This window comes from Thalassophryne amazonica, chromosome 1, assembly GCF_902500255.1.
Source record: "Thalassophryne amazonica chromosome 1, fThaAma1.1, whole genome shotgun sequence".
In the NCBI taxonomy this organism is placed as follows: domain Eukaryota; kingdom Metazoa; phylum Chordata; class Actinopteri; order Batrachoidiformes; family Batrachoididae; genus Thalassophryne; species Thalassophryne amazonica.
The window spans coordinates 147,495,634-147,511,253 of record NC_047103.1 but is presented as its reverse complement, the minus strand read 5'-3'; the positions used below and the strand labels follow the sequence as shown (position 1 = coordinate 147,511,253).

The following is a 15,620-nucleotide window of genomic DNA, read 5'->3' as shown; positions in this document are numbered from 1 at the left end:
CTGAGTTGCATACAGCCATCTGTTGGTAGAAATCAGAGTGTTGATAATGTACAAAACATATGGATGGAGAGCGAATCAAGGAGTCATGCCGCTGGAGTAGTTTAGGAAATTTGAGCCAGGACTTTAACTGATGTGAATTCAAGCTGACTGTGGAAGGAATAATGCTGAGGAGAGAACAAATCAGCACACATGCTCACAAACAAGCTCAACACAATTGCATGCTGAAACTTTCTTAAACATGACAGCTCCAGTTGTTGCCACCTTTTATCCAGATTTGGACTGTGTTACTCCAATAACTTCCTAATTAGGTGACAAATGTGATTCAAATCAGTGTTTGTAGGAAACTGATTTTTGCTTATAAGATTAAGAACTACAAAGTGCATAAACTTTACTACATCAACAGTTAGCAATACATTTGAAAAATAGTTTTTTTTTTTTTTTTTTTTTTTTTACATTAAAGCTGCAGTGTGTAGGAGTTAGGGGTGGTCATTAACAGAAATGGAATACAGAATTTTTCAGGCATTTTTTTTAACCATGGTGTACAGATGACCTTCTTTGTTTCTTTGTTTAATTTAGACATTCATTTTGAATGAAAAAAATACAAAAACAAGTGTGGCATTGCTTTCCTTTAAATATATATTTCAAGAAAGGTTTTTATGATTTGTTCACCAGTGGGGGCAGCAACATGTATACCTCAGCAGAATGTGCAACATAGCAGAAGGCCAGAAGAAGAAGCCAGTTGTTGTTAGCATAGCATAAATTTCTCGTTCTGAATCAGTATGACACTACTAAAAAATTGTGAACTGAACAAAAAGTTCAAGAGATGAGCCTCGTGCCAACCTTTTAACTTTTGTTAGAGCTTGATGATGCAGAACCTGCATCAAAACAAGACTAACTCAACTGAATTCTAATGTTAAAAATCACACCATGGACCGGTTCATAGTACATTTAGATTGATTCAGGGGTCTGTGTGTCAACATAGTCCTATCTATTACTTTAAAATTGATATATATAGTAATCTATATAAACTGATAGCTAGCTAGACAGGGTGGTCTCAGGAATGTGTGGCATTTTGAGTCATTGGGTGCAATATTCAGAAATGTTGGTTCCTAGAAATGCAAAAGATAGAGAACCTTTTCTTGCTCAAACCTTCTCAATCTTCCCGTGTGCATATATATATATATATATATATATATATATATATATATATATATATATATATATATATATATATATATATATATACACTCAACAAAAATATAAACGCAACACTTTTGGTTTTGCTCCCATTTTGTATGAGATGAGCTCAAAGATCTAAAACTTTTTCCACATACACAATATCATCATTTCCCTCAAATATTGTTCACAAACCAGTCTAAATCTGTGATAGTGAGCACTTTTCCTTTGCTGAGATAATCCATCCAACCTTACAGGTGTGCCATATCAAGATGCTGATTAGACACCATGATTAGTGCACAGGTGTGCCTTAGACTGCCCACAATTAAAGGCCGCTCTGAAAGGTGCAGTTTTGTTTTATTGGGGGGGATACCAGTCAGTATCTGGTGTGACCACCATTTGCCTCATGCAGTGCAACACATCTCCTTCGCATAGAGTTGATCAGGTTGTCAATTGTGGCCTGTGGAATGTTGGTCCACTCCTCTTCAGTGGCTGTGCGAAGTTGCTGGATATTGGCAGGAACTGGTACACGCTGTCGTATACGCCAGTCCAGAGCATCCCAAACATGCTCAATGGGTGACATGTCCGGTGAGTATGGGTAACTGGGACATTTTCAGCTTCCAAGAATTGTGTACAGATCCTTGTAACATGGGGCCGTGCATTATCCTGCTGCAACATGAGGTGATGTTCTTGGATGTATGACACAACAATGGGCCTCAGGATCTCGTCACGGTATCTCTGTGCATTCAAAATGCCATCAATAAAATGCACCTGTGTTCTTCGTCCATAACAGACGCCTGCCCATAAAATAACCCCACCGCCACCATGGGCCACTTGATCCACAACATTGACATCAGAAAACCGCTCACCCACACGACGCCGCACACACTGTCTGCCATCTGCCCTGGACAGTGTGAACCGGGATTCATCCGTGAAGAGAACACCTCTCCAATGTGCCATATATATATATATATATATATATATATATATATATATATATATATATATATATATATATATATATATATATATATATATATATATATATATATATATATATTATATATATAATGGATGGTAAGGAGTCCAACATAGAGAAATATTGGATTCAGAAAAGTTATATTGGACTTGGCTATGCCTTGTCCAATATAACTTTTCTGAATCCAATATTTCTCTATGTTGGACAACTTGCCATCCATCAATTATGTTCTCCACCCCCCTCCCAAGTTAAGCAAACAACAAAGAGTCAAGTAAATTAAATCAATTTATTTTGTTGTGAACAGCATATGAATGCTTCTAAAACGTCAGTAGTGTGCTTGTCTACCTTCTTAGTGTTTTTGGCATCCTTGGAGTTCAATATTTCCACCAGTTCCTCCTCTGTGAACTCAGCAAACCTCGCTGGCAGACGATTTTCTACTGTTGTTGACATGTTTGTTGCCATTTTTTCAACCAGCGTCTGTCAGCAAGTTCCTGACCTCCGCTACGTCATTAGTGATGTCATCTCATGACTAATTGTATGCCACGCTCTGATTGGCTAGCTGTTGGCAGTAAGCTCTAATGCTATTGGTCAGTGGGAACCAATCCAGTATAACTTTTGGTCCTAGCCTTTTTGGATCCCTTTGGATCCAAAAATATATGATATATGAACTATGTTGTTGGCAAGAGTTTTATATTTCCAACGCTTTGGAAGGGATTTACTTTCACGTCAGAAGGGTCTATGTCCAGTGTTAACACTGTATTCACTATGAACTGATGTCTTTGGAACATTTTACAGATTTTGTGACAGACAGGCCCTTTCATATGGTGGTATTTCAGGTATTGGCTGGTCCACACCGGGGGCTGGCAACCTACGGCTCCAGATCCACATGTGGCTCTTTAACTACTCTGCGCGGCTCCCTATAGCTTTGACAACACTCTGTGTCCATGAATCTTTTTTCCCCTTCCTAAACAGCAGCATCTTTAAAAATTGAAAACCTCAGAGGTTTTCAGACAGAGTGACGCTGTGACGTAAGTGTAGCACCTTTGCAGTCAACCAATGCCATGGAATATATTCACAAAGGTTAGAACTTTGTTCTTTGACTCAGACCTATGACTCAGATGCTATATTGTGCCGTGGGATGGTGAGTCTGTCAGTGCATGTGAGACAGCGGAGCAGAGGGGGAGGATTTTGGCCAGCGTGTGGAGCGATATGTTCAGTAAAAACAAAACTGTCAACCACCTCATCTCCTGATTAATTTCACACCATAAGCGCGTCCAACATGCACACGTCACAAACGGTAGCCGGCGGTGACAATTTGCCAAATTTATGAGACAACACTGATGTCAATTTATGCATTAAGCATCATCGCAAACAAATGAAATAGTTGAAATGCAATAAAAAATGTAGGATATATGAATGCACTGAATAAACGCACATATGTGCGTGTTTTTTTTTTTTTAAAAGCTGATGTGGAGAAATTGCAGTGAAGTTCAGAAGCAGAAATCACATTTATCAGGTCAGAACAGTGTCCTCTATTAGCCCCTTATTTAAACCAAAAGCATTTATTTCAGATTAGATGAGTGAATTCAAGGGCAATATGTGAGGAGGAGAAACAAACACGATGACTTCCATCACACTAAAATGAACTCTAGTCATAATAAAAATACAAGTGGCTGATTTTCATGTTTACTTCTCAAAGTTATCAGGCTGCAGCTATATGTTTTATTTATGTCAAAGTGGGTTACCTCTTATTTCATTATTTATTTTTGTTTATTTTCCAAAAATATGGGAGTCAAATAAGCCTGCATTGCTTTGTTCAGATTATTTCAACGTATGCCTGCACATGGCAGAGTGTCCCCCCCCGTTTTTTAATAAGAGGTTGGAGTTTTAATTTGTTCTAAGATGATTTTAAAAAGCAATAAAATGTTAACACTTTTCTTTAAAATAGTTCCTTAATATCAAAATGCAACATATACAACCCCAAATCAGAAAAAGTTGGGGCAATATATAAAATCCAAGTTAAAATGTTGCACCATTCTCGGTTTCTACACTCACATCCACATAAGCCAAAAATTATTTTAGAGTTGTGTCTTGGTGGCTTCCCTCACTCCTCTCCTTCCAACATGGTCACATAGTTTTTGAGATCCGCCCACTTGACACAGAATTACCATACAGTACCATACGGTTTGAATTTCTTAATAACTTATGTAAATGATGTACAAGACATATTCCGTAACATGTTCATGTATTCATGCCCTGATGTTTTTCAAGAAAAGTGGCTGTAAAAGTAGTGACTTAATTCCATTTAGGACAACTAGCCCCTGTCCAATTCTTTTGTTTTTAATGTGTGTTTGGAATACTTAGCTGACCTAATTAAACCCTACGTACTGGCCTGGGCTGTGCATTTTCAGGGTGCAGGACTACTTTGTGTTCCGAGGCTGGAATGATCTCCCTGCATCAATAAAATAGTCAGATTCAGTAGAGACTTTCAAGTCAAGACTTAAGATGCATTTATTTTCCCTTTCATATGGCTAGCATAGCATTCAATAATATGTTACTATGCTTTTTACTCTTTTAAATTCACTTTATTAGGAAAGGGAGCGGGTCGTGGCCTCAACTTTATCTAAATTCTGGTGATGCTTAAGGCTAGTGGCCGACGAGCACCTCAGCATTTCTTCTGTTTTTCTTGTTGCTTAATGCTGACAGATTATACTGTATTTGTTGTCTTTCCGATGCCTGATTCTGTTTTTTCTCTCTGTTTGAGGTGCGGCTCCATCCACAGATGGGTGTGGTGTCTGCTTCTGAAATTCGTTTTGTAAATTTATTCATCAATTATGTCGGTAGTAAGCCTAAGCAGAGGGTCACCTCTTTGAGTCTGGACTGCTTGAGGTTTCTTCCTCAAATTATCAGAGGGAGTTTTTCCTTACAACTGTCACCTGTGTGCTTGCTCTGGGGGTTGGTAAGGTTAGAACTTACTTGTGTGAAGCGCCTTTTGTTGTGATTTGGTGCTATATAAATGAAAATAATTTAAATTAATGTGTTGTAGGCCTTAAATACAGGAATGGATGCATATTAACAAATTAAAGGAAGATGACCACAAATACATGAAATATCACAGACCCCCCCCCACCACCACATTTTCCATATCATCCAAATTGTTTCTTATTTGGGGTTGTAAACAAAACAATACAAAACAAAAACTATAGCTGAAATATCTGTCTATTTAAATATACATACATATATACAGACAGATCTCTAATAGCTGTGTTGTCCTCATTCATTTTAAGGGTCAAATATGTTTTTGACCCTGTTCGTCTTTATTTTTGGAATCATCCTATGGATATTGTTCTAGATACTGTAGGTCCTTCAGGAAAGCAGGTGTTTCAAGTAGCAGCCAGCCCAGAGACAGACCAGCTTGTGAAATAGTTGTTATAATATCAGTCATTTATGCTGTTATGTTAATTTTTTGTTTATACAGAACCAACAGAGTTTGCAGAATTGTGCTTTTGAAAAAAGTGTTTTGGAGATAGCATTTATTTTACCTTTTTTAAGATAAAATTTGCACATTCTTCTTTTTTCAAAGAATTATGAAGGAGATAGAACTTGGTAATTCTGAAGACAAGAGAGTTGAAGTGAGAAAATAAGTGAGCAGACTGGACATAGGACCCTTTAACACACTGTATAAGATTGTTTTCAGAATGAAGTTCTATAGCCAAATTTTGATGTGAAGATCTTTGACTGAATAAAGATTAAACTAATAATAAACTACAGTATGTTTACTTTTAATATATCATAATAATTCCATGCAAAAAACTATGGCTCAGCTCTTTATGTTGGACATCTGAGCAGCCAAAATTTCAAATCTATTTTTCTTAAAATAATTAAAAGTAGACATGATTCTCAGAGAATATTAGGATTTGTAGGGTTTCACCTCAGCGTGTAGAGTATTTTTCCATTATTCCAGATGCGGAGTAGCTGATTGGGTGTTGTGATCCAGTGCGAATCTGCGTTCTTAGAATTCCTGAAGATGGTGTCCGGCAGCCAGATCAAGCCGACCATATTGCTGGGTGAGTAAGAAGGAGACAAATGGACACAGGACAGAAGGTAAGAAACGATTGCTGCCTAATTCCTTCATATTCCTCTAAAATGCATGTACAGGCTCCAGGCTTTTTCCATGTCAATACTGAAAAAATGTAGCATAACTATAAACAGATTTTCCCCAGACGTCAGCTGCCTTCTATATTGACGCCTTTACGGTGTCAAATCTCACGTGTAATCACGTTCTCGCTGGGGAGGCCGAGATTTTGTTGTCAACAAGCGTTTGTGGGTGGTGGAATGGACAAGCAACTTGTTTGCAACATTGCATCGTTATGGAGGTGAGTTCAACCAAAATATGTATTTAGGTGTTTAATGAAGATAATTGTTTTGTTGTTAGGGTTGCGTGTCATGAACCGGTTCTTTTCGGGTACCCTTAAGAAATGATTTGATCCATCCACATCAATAGCCTTTTTGCTTAACGATTCCCTTATCGGACCTTCAAAGTGGCCGTTGTTTTAGGAGGTGTTTGTCAGGAAAATTATTTCTCTACATTGATTACAGACCCTGCAGTGAGGCTGTATAATCAACCGTTTCTGCAGTGCGGCTTTGCTTTGAACCTTGAACCAATGAAGGAGTGCTTAGATCTTCGATTTGCTGCTTCATTGGTTCTTTGTTTTATTTTGCTTTATCTTAATTTTTCCCCATTAAAACCCTAAAGAGCGAATGTTTGTGAGTAATATTTACCCACCTGTTATGGTCTTCTGAAACAGTTGATAGATGTATTTTAGAACTTAAAAACGGGACCGATGCTAATGCGTTGGCATGTCTATGGCATTTTCCTCCCTCCCCAGCGCGCAAAGGATTCTGGGATACTCTAAAATGGTGAATGGTGAATACAGTACAAATGACCACATCTACAACCCATGGTTCCTCATGGGTCAACATCCTAACTTTCATAATATCCCCATAGCTTACCTGTTGAGGGTCAGAATCCGCATGCTGCTGCTGTTGTAACGCAGACGGGTGTCCACCCATGTCTGAGCAAAGATAATATCGATCTGGTACTCCTGGGGAAAGAAAAGCAGAGTCAATGTAGTGATGGGACGGCTCTTTGTGAAGTAACAGAGGCAGAAAGAAGTGTGCTAAAAGGTTTTAGTCCAATGCTGATTTGATAGTTTGAAGGGAAAGAAATGTCACTGGGAACACTCAAACATATGTCGTGCTTCCATCTCTTGCCACCACAGCAATGACCCATCTCTCCAAACGGTGAAAATATTTGGCATAAGAGCACAGAAAGCAATCAAAACCAAATAAAAGCACACAGAAGCTGTGATACTAATATTTATTGATATAAAAACAATAAACCATACATATGCCGGACAAACCCTCTGTGATATCGCCCATAGTTTTTCTGACAAGTGGGTTTAAAGCTGAAGATACTTAGTTTTCCAATCATATTGAAAACTATACCACATTATTTGGCTGAGCATACAGATTCCAAAAATGTATAGTTTGGAGTGTCTGTCACTGAATGTTATAGAGTTACGGGGTAAAAACAGCAACAGTATAGGGGTCGAAAGTTAAAGTTGCTCCAATTTTGGTAAAACGTGGTGCAAATTATTGGTTGAGCTAATAGAATTAATAAATGGAATAGGTTTGACTGTGTTGAATGTTTGGTCTGCAAAGTAAAGGTCCGCGGTAACTTTTCAGAAAAAAAAAAAGTTTCTATCTCATATCATCCAAAAGTTATTTATAATTTAGTAAAGCTTGGTCTTAGATGTCGAATACGACGGTGTCGACCCCAGAAGGTTAATGGAAGACGTTTTGAACATCTCAAAATTTTCTTTGCGCACTGGCATGCAGCCGCGCACATTTTACAACAGTTTACAATGAGTTTACTCATTGGCACATAAGATTGTGTGCAAGTGTGGGGATCAAATTCGGGCAAGTGTCAAGGTGCCTTAAAGTAAGCGACTAAGAAAATGTTTCTTTATATTTCGTGAGACATTCACATTCTACCAGTCATTTCTAATGATATTTTCACCTGTTCTTCTCACCTGGTGACAAGAAGTAGTTGACTGTTTTTGTCTTGCCCCAAGGCAATACTTTATATCGTGGACTAGCCCGTAATGGAGTTTGAATTCAGAGTGAATACAACATAAATTAAATTCATTTTTGTCCACAGTGAAGAGATGAATGTCGAAGCTTGTAAAAATAAAACACAGATTAAAATATGTCAATCTTCTCCCATTAAACCACAGTGAAAACAAAAGGGTATGGTCAGAGAAACTTACTGAATATTTTACAACCCTGTTAAAAAATGCAAGCATCATTACTTTATAATCTATCCATCCTCTATACCCGTTTCCTCCAATTAAGGGTCACGAGGGTGGGGGGCGGAGCCTGTGTCAGTGGTCATAGGGCGAGAGGCGAGGTACCCCCTGGACAGGACGCCAGTCTGTCACAAGTCCACATATAGACAAACAAACACATTCACACCGGTGTAGCAGACTGAACGGTCCGCCCCTAAAAAAAAAAAAAAAAAAAAAAAATCTGTCCACCTTTTACATCTGTGCATGCATCATTTTGGACCACAGCAGCACGTCTGAGACGGAGTCTCTTCTCCCAAAGCAATCAAATGGATTAATGGGATTATTAACCATCAGATGAGGCGTTGTGATTTGGCCATACCTAGTTGAAAACACATGGTAAAGGTTAATTGCTCCAAATGGCATTCATTTGTGCACCATTGTCTCTCTCTGGACGTTTACTTTAAAAGCTCTCTCTCTCAAAAAAAAAAAATAAATGTATACTGCCACTGAGCTTTTAAAGATCTTTGCATTTTCTTTGAATAGTGGATTCACAATATGACTTACACAATGTGTGCTGCCTAGAAAACAATAAATTGTTCCCTTGAAAGACGCCTTGAACTACGACCCATAGAGTTCATGACAGCGACGTCATAGATTAAGTGGAGACTTCCCCTGACTTGCACGAGGGATGCTGGGAGGCACATTGTGACAGCCAATCAGAATACAAAAAGACACAGTGATGTCATCTTTTTTGTTTGCTTGAACAGAAAATCCAAGATGGTGGAAAATGCTACAAAACTGCTTCTGTGTATATGTAATCGGTTTCTTCTAAATCTAAAAATGCTGCTTTAGTAACCAGATAACACCTCTGAAGTGACTTACAAGACATTTTATAGACATCAGTGTGCACACTCTGCACGTGCATCACCTGACGTCAAAGGTAACTTCCAGTCATTTCAAAAGCTCATGGACACGCACACGTGCTAACTCCTGCAGAGAACTTTAGAAAGATAAATATGCCCAAATGCCCAAAGATTCTGCACATCATCAAAGTCTAAACCAGCTGCTTCAAAACTGTAGCAGCATCACAGCTTCCTGTTTCTCAGTCAGCCCAGACAAAAGGTCAGCCCGTCTGCAGGAAGCCCAGGGTCCACACACGAGGGACAGACAGTTCAAAGATACTTAAATGATGAGGTCTGGCAAAGAGCAAACTTTGAAACGACTCGGCAATATGAAATGGAGTAAAATAAAATATTGATATCACAGATTCTTACCAGACTCAGAATGAGATTGTGCAAATTAAAGTTGATCCACTTTTAAAGACCTAACTGCATTTTCTTTTTTTTTTATTTTAAACTTAATGTTGGCAGAAAATGTGAATGTGAAAAAATAACACTGCATAATCAGTCACATATTATACAAATAATGAATTTTTATGAGTTCAATGATAAAATTATTTCATGAGGTGAAAAATGGTTCCAGCTTTCACCAAATTAAACATTTGTTCCATTGAAAGAATGGAAAAAACATTCATTATTTGTTTTATATAATGGGTAAAACAGATCCTTGTCATTTGATATTTTATTAATTTATAAACAGAAAAAGGACTTAGATTTTGGTATTCGTCACTGGTGCTTAACATTCCAACATGAACTTCACACATAATGTGAATTTGGTCGATTTGCGCATAAAGTGCGCATGAAGCATGGGATCTTGTGCAAAACGTGTGAAATCGAAGCAGCCTCGCACACCTGTTGCTACAACTATTTGTGCAAACTAGTGGCTGAAAGACAGAGTGTGCACTGTGCGAGCCCATCGAACCCTCTCGCGGCAGGTGTTGGCCAAATTCCAGGTGACACGCATGAACATCTAACACCGCTGGCATGGCACTTAGAAAATGTGTGGCCATTCGCACTATTAGCATGAAAACAGTCACATCAGAAATTTGTCCAGATTTTCATTATAACTTAATCCGAACAGTCCTTCATGCCTCCAGACAGCTAGTGGATTTGTTTGTTGTGTGTGTGTGTTAGAAGAATTAACAGAGTCAATTAGCTTCTTCAAATTGTTGTCCATCAGCGAAAACAAACCCCGCTATGTTTAGCTAAATGCCACCCCCGGTAGTGTCAGCATGTGCGGTGGTCGGGGTGTGCAATAGCACATTTGATATAGCACCAAAACTGCACGCTAAAAAAGAACGATTGCATGGTCAATGAAACTCAATGGCAAATGGTACGAATAATCCATGTCACATGACATACAAGCCACCAATCAAATGACAAGGATTCACTCAGCCGTTAGATCATATAGCATTATGTCTTGGTGTCAAACATGTAAGACACTGGAGTTATCCTCTCTGAGTGCTGACTCTTGCTCAACTTGCCCTTGAAAGAATAGAAGGAATTTACCAAAAATCTCTATGAAGACCCTTCAATAAAATTTAGATCTTGCATTACATTTAATACAGTAAGTGGAAGAAATGCACTAACTCACACTGAACATCAGAAATGCACACTTTTTCCACACACAATCACAGATTTTCTGACCTTTTTCAGCAGACACATGCGATCTGACCTTCTTAATCTATCTCTTAGCGCAGTCCCCGTTGTTACTATCACCCCAATTGACCTTTGGAGTCTTATGACTGGGAGACTTGCTGAAGGTGACACATCTGTAATTCTGACAACAATGGCAAATGTCACACGTTACATCTAACGGGGACACGGTAATGCCCAATTGGGATTTTCTGCTTCTGAGGAGTGCTTTTGGGGACAATATCTATGATGCAAGGCACAGCAGCAGGGCCATTATTCATGGACATTATGCAAAACAATGAAATGGAGTGTTATGAGATATCTGACTGAAATTAAGTGTTGAGGCTTGCATAATCCCACCCTGGGAAAACAGATCAAAGTCAGAAACTCAAGGTATTGAGAAAGTCCATTATTCATGGCTATTGATGAAAAACAATGGCTCAAGGACCCGTAGGTAAAATGATCAAGATATACTTGTGTTCTATTCCCTGCCAGGAAATCCAACATATAGTCAGAGAGTTACAAATTCATTTCAGCATAAAGGCCTTATTTTAGACTTTTAAAATATTCAAAATGTGATAGAAAATTTCCTGCAAGTGTTTGAGAACTGGTAGTGTCCACCAGTGGACACCAGGCACCTGTGAGTAGCAATGAGGTGTCACAAGCAACTTACAGGGGAACTATGCAACATTTTTACCTCAATATTACAGTTTGGGAGTAATTGTAATTGGTAAATGACTTTTTCTGGAGAGAATGGGGGCTCTCTTCCCTCCCTCACTAAAGCCCAGGTTACACATAGACGGTTGTGTCCGAGGGTAGTACGTAGACCGAAGTTCGCGGTAGTTCCGGCTGTTTTCGCGGTGGAAAGGGGCGGAGCATTTCGGCGGCATTTTGAGCGCCGTATCAGCCGCAAATACGCAGATAAAATGCCGCTAAATCCGCTGAATAAAGCGGAGTTTTGACGCCGTAGCATCCGGCACACGTCAGGCAACGGGGGTTAATACTCTCTTCTATACTTTACAAATGAAGGTTAAGACGCACGTGAGAACGGCGGTGTTCTGCTGCCGCCGATAATGCCCTGTGTACCACTGGATTTATCCAGGCACATCCTGCGTTACTCCAGGAACTTTTGCTTATAGGCACCGCCCCCAGAATATAATAGGCTGAAGCAGCTGTCAGTGCAGGGGGAGGGAGTGACAAGGAGCTCATCTCTCAGCTTTTTCTGTTCTCTCCTTTTTCCCCTCCTCACGTGTTGCTCGTCTGCACCACAGGACTACCCTCTGCTTCTGAACCAGACGTCTTGGTAAGTCCTTGCCGCTGCCAATTTTATTTTAAGAGGTATACTGGAGCTTCTCTGCAAAAATATCTGGAGCTGGCCGTGAGTGAGAGACCTGCATGCAGCGCGCTAGCGTTTTTATACTGACCGCCGCCTATCGGCCGTTTGGAACGCCGTTAACTGGGAGGTGACGTTTAGAACAGCGTACTGTCCGCTCGCGCTGCTGTTTTGTCTGCCTCTGTCGCCGGTTAAAACGCCTTTGAGGACGCCGATTTGGGCTCTATTGTCGTTTTACACGCCGTTGGTTAGGGATACAACGCTGGCCGCCAATTACGGCGGTGTAAACTGCGGGACTACAGGAAGGGGCGGAATGACACGGCGATTAAAAAGTATCAAACGCCGTTGTTCGCATTGTCTCCGTCGTCAGGCCACTTCTCCAGGAGTGCTCCCGGAATTATTCGACATGTTGAATAATTTTTTCGACGATTCCCAGTAAAGCCGGAACAAAGCCACGCCCCCTACTGCCGGCGTTGACAACGGCGTTTGATCCTTAAGACGGCCAAAAACTCTTCCGGGACGCTTCCGGGAGCTCTTACCGTCTATGTGTAAACGGGGCTTAAGTAGGAGAACTTACACAATCAGGGGCACAACCAAACCACGCCCCCGTGCGCCGGCGTTAACTATGGCGTTTGATCCCTAAAACGGCCCGGAGGGGGCAAAAACTCTGCCGGGACGCTTCCGGGAGAGTCTACCGTCTATGTGTAAATGGGGCTTAAGTGTGTAATAGCAGAAAACCAGCCTTGCAACTTCACGGAAGCTGGCCTGGTGTCATTTGAATGAGTGTAGCATTTCGCAAGAAACACAAACTGCGTTACAGAACTACAACAACACATATACCCCCCACCCACCCACCGGTGAGCTATCAGCTATATTTATTACATTTTCATTGTCATAGCAGAGCTGGCAGAAAATTCAACAACAACAACAAATCTGTCAGATGAAGAGAGGAAGAGAAGAGTGTCACCAAGTGAGGGGGTTACACATGGGTCATCCTTGGTTAAGCTTTCTTGGAATAGTGAGAGCTGAAAGATGATCTGTGCAAAATGGATGAAAACCTTGTGTTGTTGCTGTTGCATCTATAAGTAAATTGAGATAAACTCTGTGTACTGTCACTTTCTTGAAATGGCTCCACAGGTTGTGTTTGCTGCCTCCATTGAAAAAAAATGCACATGGAGATTGGGTGAAGGGTTTTCATGACAGTTTTATTACATATGTACTTCTGACCTGTAGAGGGAGCTCCGTAGCAAAGATTGCCCCCCCCCCAAAAAACAAAAAAATAAACAATGAAAAACTGACCAGCGTTGCATAGTTCCAAAGTTACATAGTTCCTCTTTAATAGGCCTGTCTGTCTTTATTTGATGCTATGGCTATCATGCATATTAAAAGATTCAACCATGGCTCAAAAAGAGAGGTTCTCTGGTCCTCGGCTATATCGATCAGAACCCACAGTTTCATACATGAATATGCAGGACTTGCTTAAGGAAATGTTGTGGATTGTTAAGTGACCCCATGAATCCATGTTTACATAAACAGCAAATGAATGTGGACTTGGACTTCACTTCAGTGGAATATGAGCAAACTGTGATGATACAATGCTTTAATCTTAAACTCTACAACGTGATCATTCCTAGGTGTTGTCACTCTTTGAATGTGAACTGAACTAAAGCTTAATGAACTCTAAAGCTGACTGAATAGAAGTAAGGGCAAGATACACAACTGAAAGTTTATTATTGGCTCTATATTCACCAAAAGTTAACTTCTCCACTGAATAAACAGTTAAGTCCTTGCCACACATTTGAGCAGTCCCGAGACAGGAGCATTTCAAGGCTTAGATTACATTTTTTACTCGAAACCCAAAATTCAGCAAAAAAAAAGGCATTTCTGAATGTCAGAAATGTATGATTTTTTTTTTTTTTTTTGGGGGGGGGGGGGGGGGGCATGGAGAGCTTTGACCTCCCACTATAAATGTGTAAAAATTTAGATTTTATGAGTTTTATGGTTCTTGAGTTTTAGGATGTGAAAGGTTTTGCCGTATGGACGGAATTTCTCTTGACAAGCACAACTTGCAGTTGTGAATAAAATGAACCAATTAGAAAATGTATTGAGTATAAAGTGAAGTGAATATGCAGAAAATTAACAAAATTTTGCACCAAAATTTAACAACATCTAATAATTAAACATATAGCCAACGGAACATAAATCTGACTGAAATGCAAAATGTAAAGATTTTAAAGCTAACAGAATATAAAACAAACAGAAAATAAATGTAACTGAAATGCCAACAGAACCAACATATAATGAAATCTTATGGCCTGGTCACACGGCGTTAAGCCCTGTCACATAGCACACGGTGTTAGGTGAATGAAGGAAAAAGTCACAAAGCCACAAATATTCAAGAAAAACAGGATGAATGAGCAGGCACTTCTCCCATCATTGAAAAGCCTGGGAGTGCAGAGCGCATAAAAGACCAAAACAAAACTGAAACTAACAAAAGAAAAACGAAGCGAATGGCAACCTTGACGCTGTGATCATTTCTGCAGCGAGTGTTGCTTTTCGTCTCACATATGGACGAGTCATGTTCAGCTCGTCGGATCTTTAGTTATTAATGTTTGTGCAAGACATTGGACTTGGGAGTTTGAGCGAAGTTGGGTGACAATCAAACGGCCTGCTGACTGTACGGGAACTACGCAAATGATCAGGAACCACCAAGACAGAAAGCAAAATTGAATAAGGACAATTGAAGTTGTCGTCAGGATTCGTTCACATTTTTCAACAGTTTTAAAATTCTGACGAAGCGCCAGCTACAGAAACAAAGCTGGATGACGGTTAAACAATGACTCTGAAAGTCAACACAAGTCCAGATTTCTTGTTTTGTTTTGGCGGTGTCCTTTGTCAGTGCCGTGTGACCGGGCTTAAAGCTTGCTAAATATAAAGCTATCTGAACACGAAACCAACAGAATTGTTACCTAAATCAAAAGTTAACTAAATCTAAAATTAAGTGAATATGAAGGTAAATTACTCTAAAACAACTTGAACATCAAAAAGCTAAACCTAGCTGAACCAAAAAACTAACACAATCTAAGTGTAAAACTAACTGAGCATTGGACAGAATGTAAATCTAACCATCTGAATAAAAACAGAATGTAAAGACATTCTTAAACTTTAAGTTTTAAAAAGGTGCAGCCAGCAAAAATACTATGTGAATAAGAAATAAAGCAGAATCTACATCAAGGCCCATCAAGTGA

At 39.6% G+C, this 15,620-nt stretch overlaps 1 protein-coding gene across 1 annotated transcript in view; it reads right to left on the bottom strand.

Moving 5' to 3' along the window:
- Positions 1–15,620, bottom strand: part of LOC117515123 (gamma-aminobutyric acid receptor subunit gamma-3-like) — a 378,931-nt gene that overhangs the window by 165,410 nt on the left and 197,901 nt on the right. Inside the window, exons 4-5 of the mRNA XM_034175623.1 lie at positions 7,169–7,260; positions 6,087–6,218 (exon numbers count right to left, since the gene is read on the bottom strand). Of these exons, the coding sequence (XP_034031514.1) occupies positions 6,087–6,218; positions 7,169–7,260 (224 nt within the window). The remainder of the gene's footprint in view (positions 1–6,086; positions 6,219–7,168; positions 7,261–15,620) is intronic.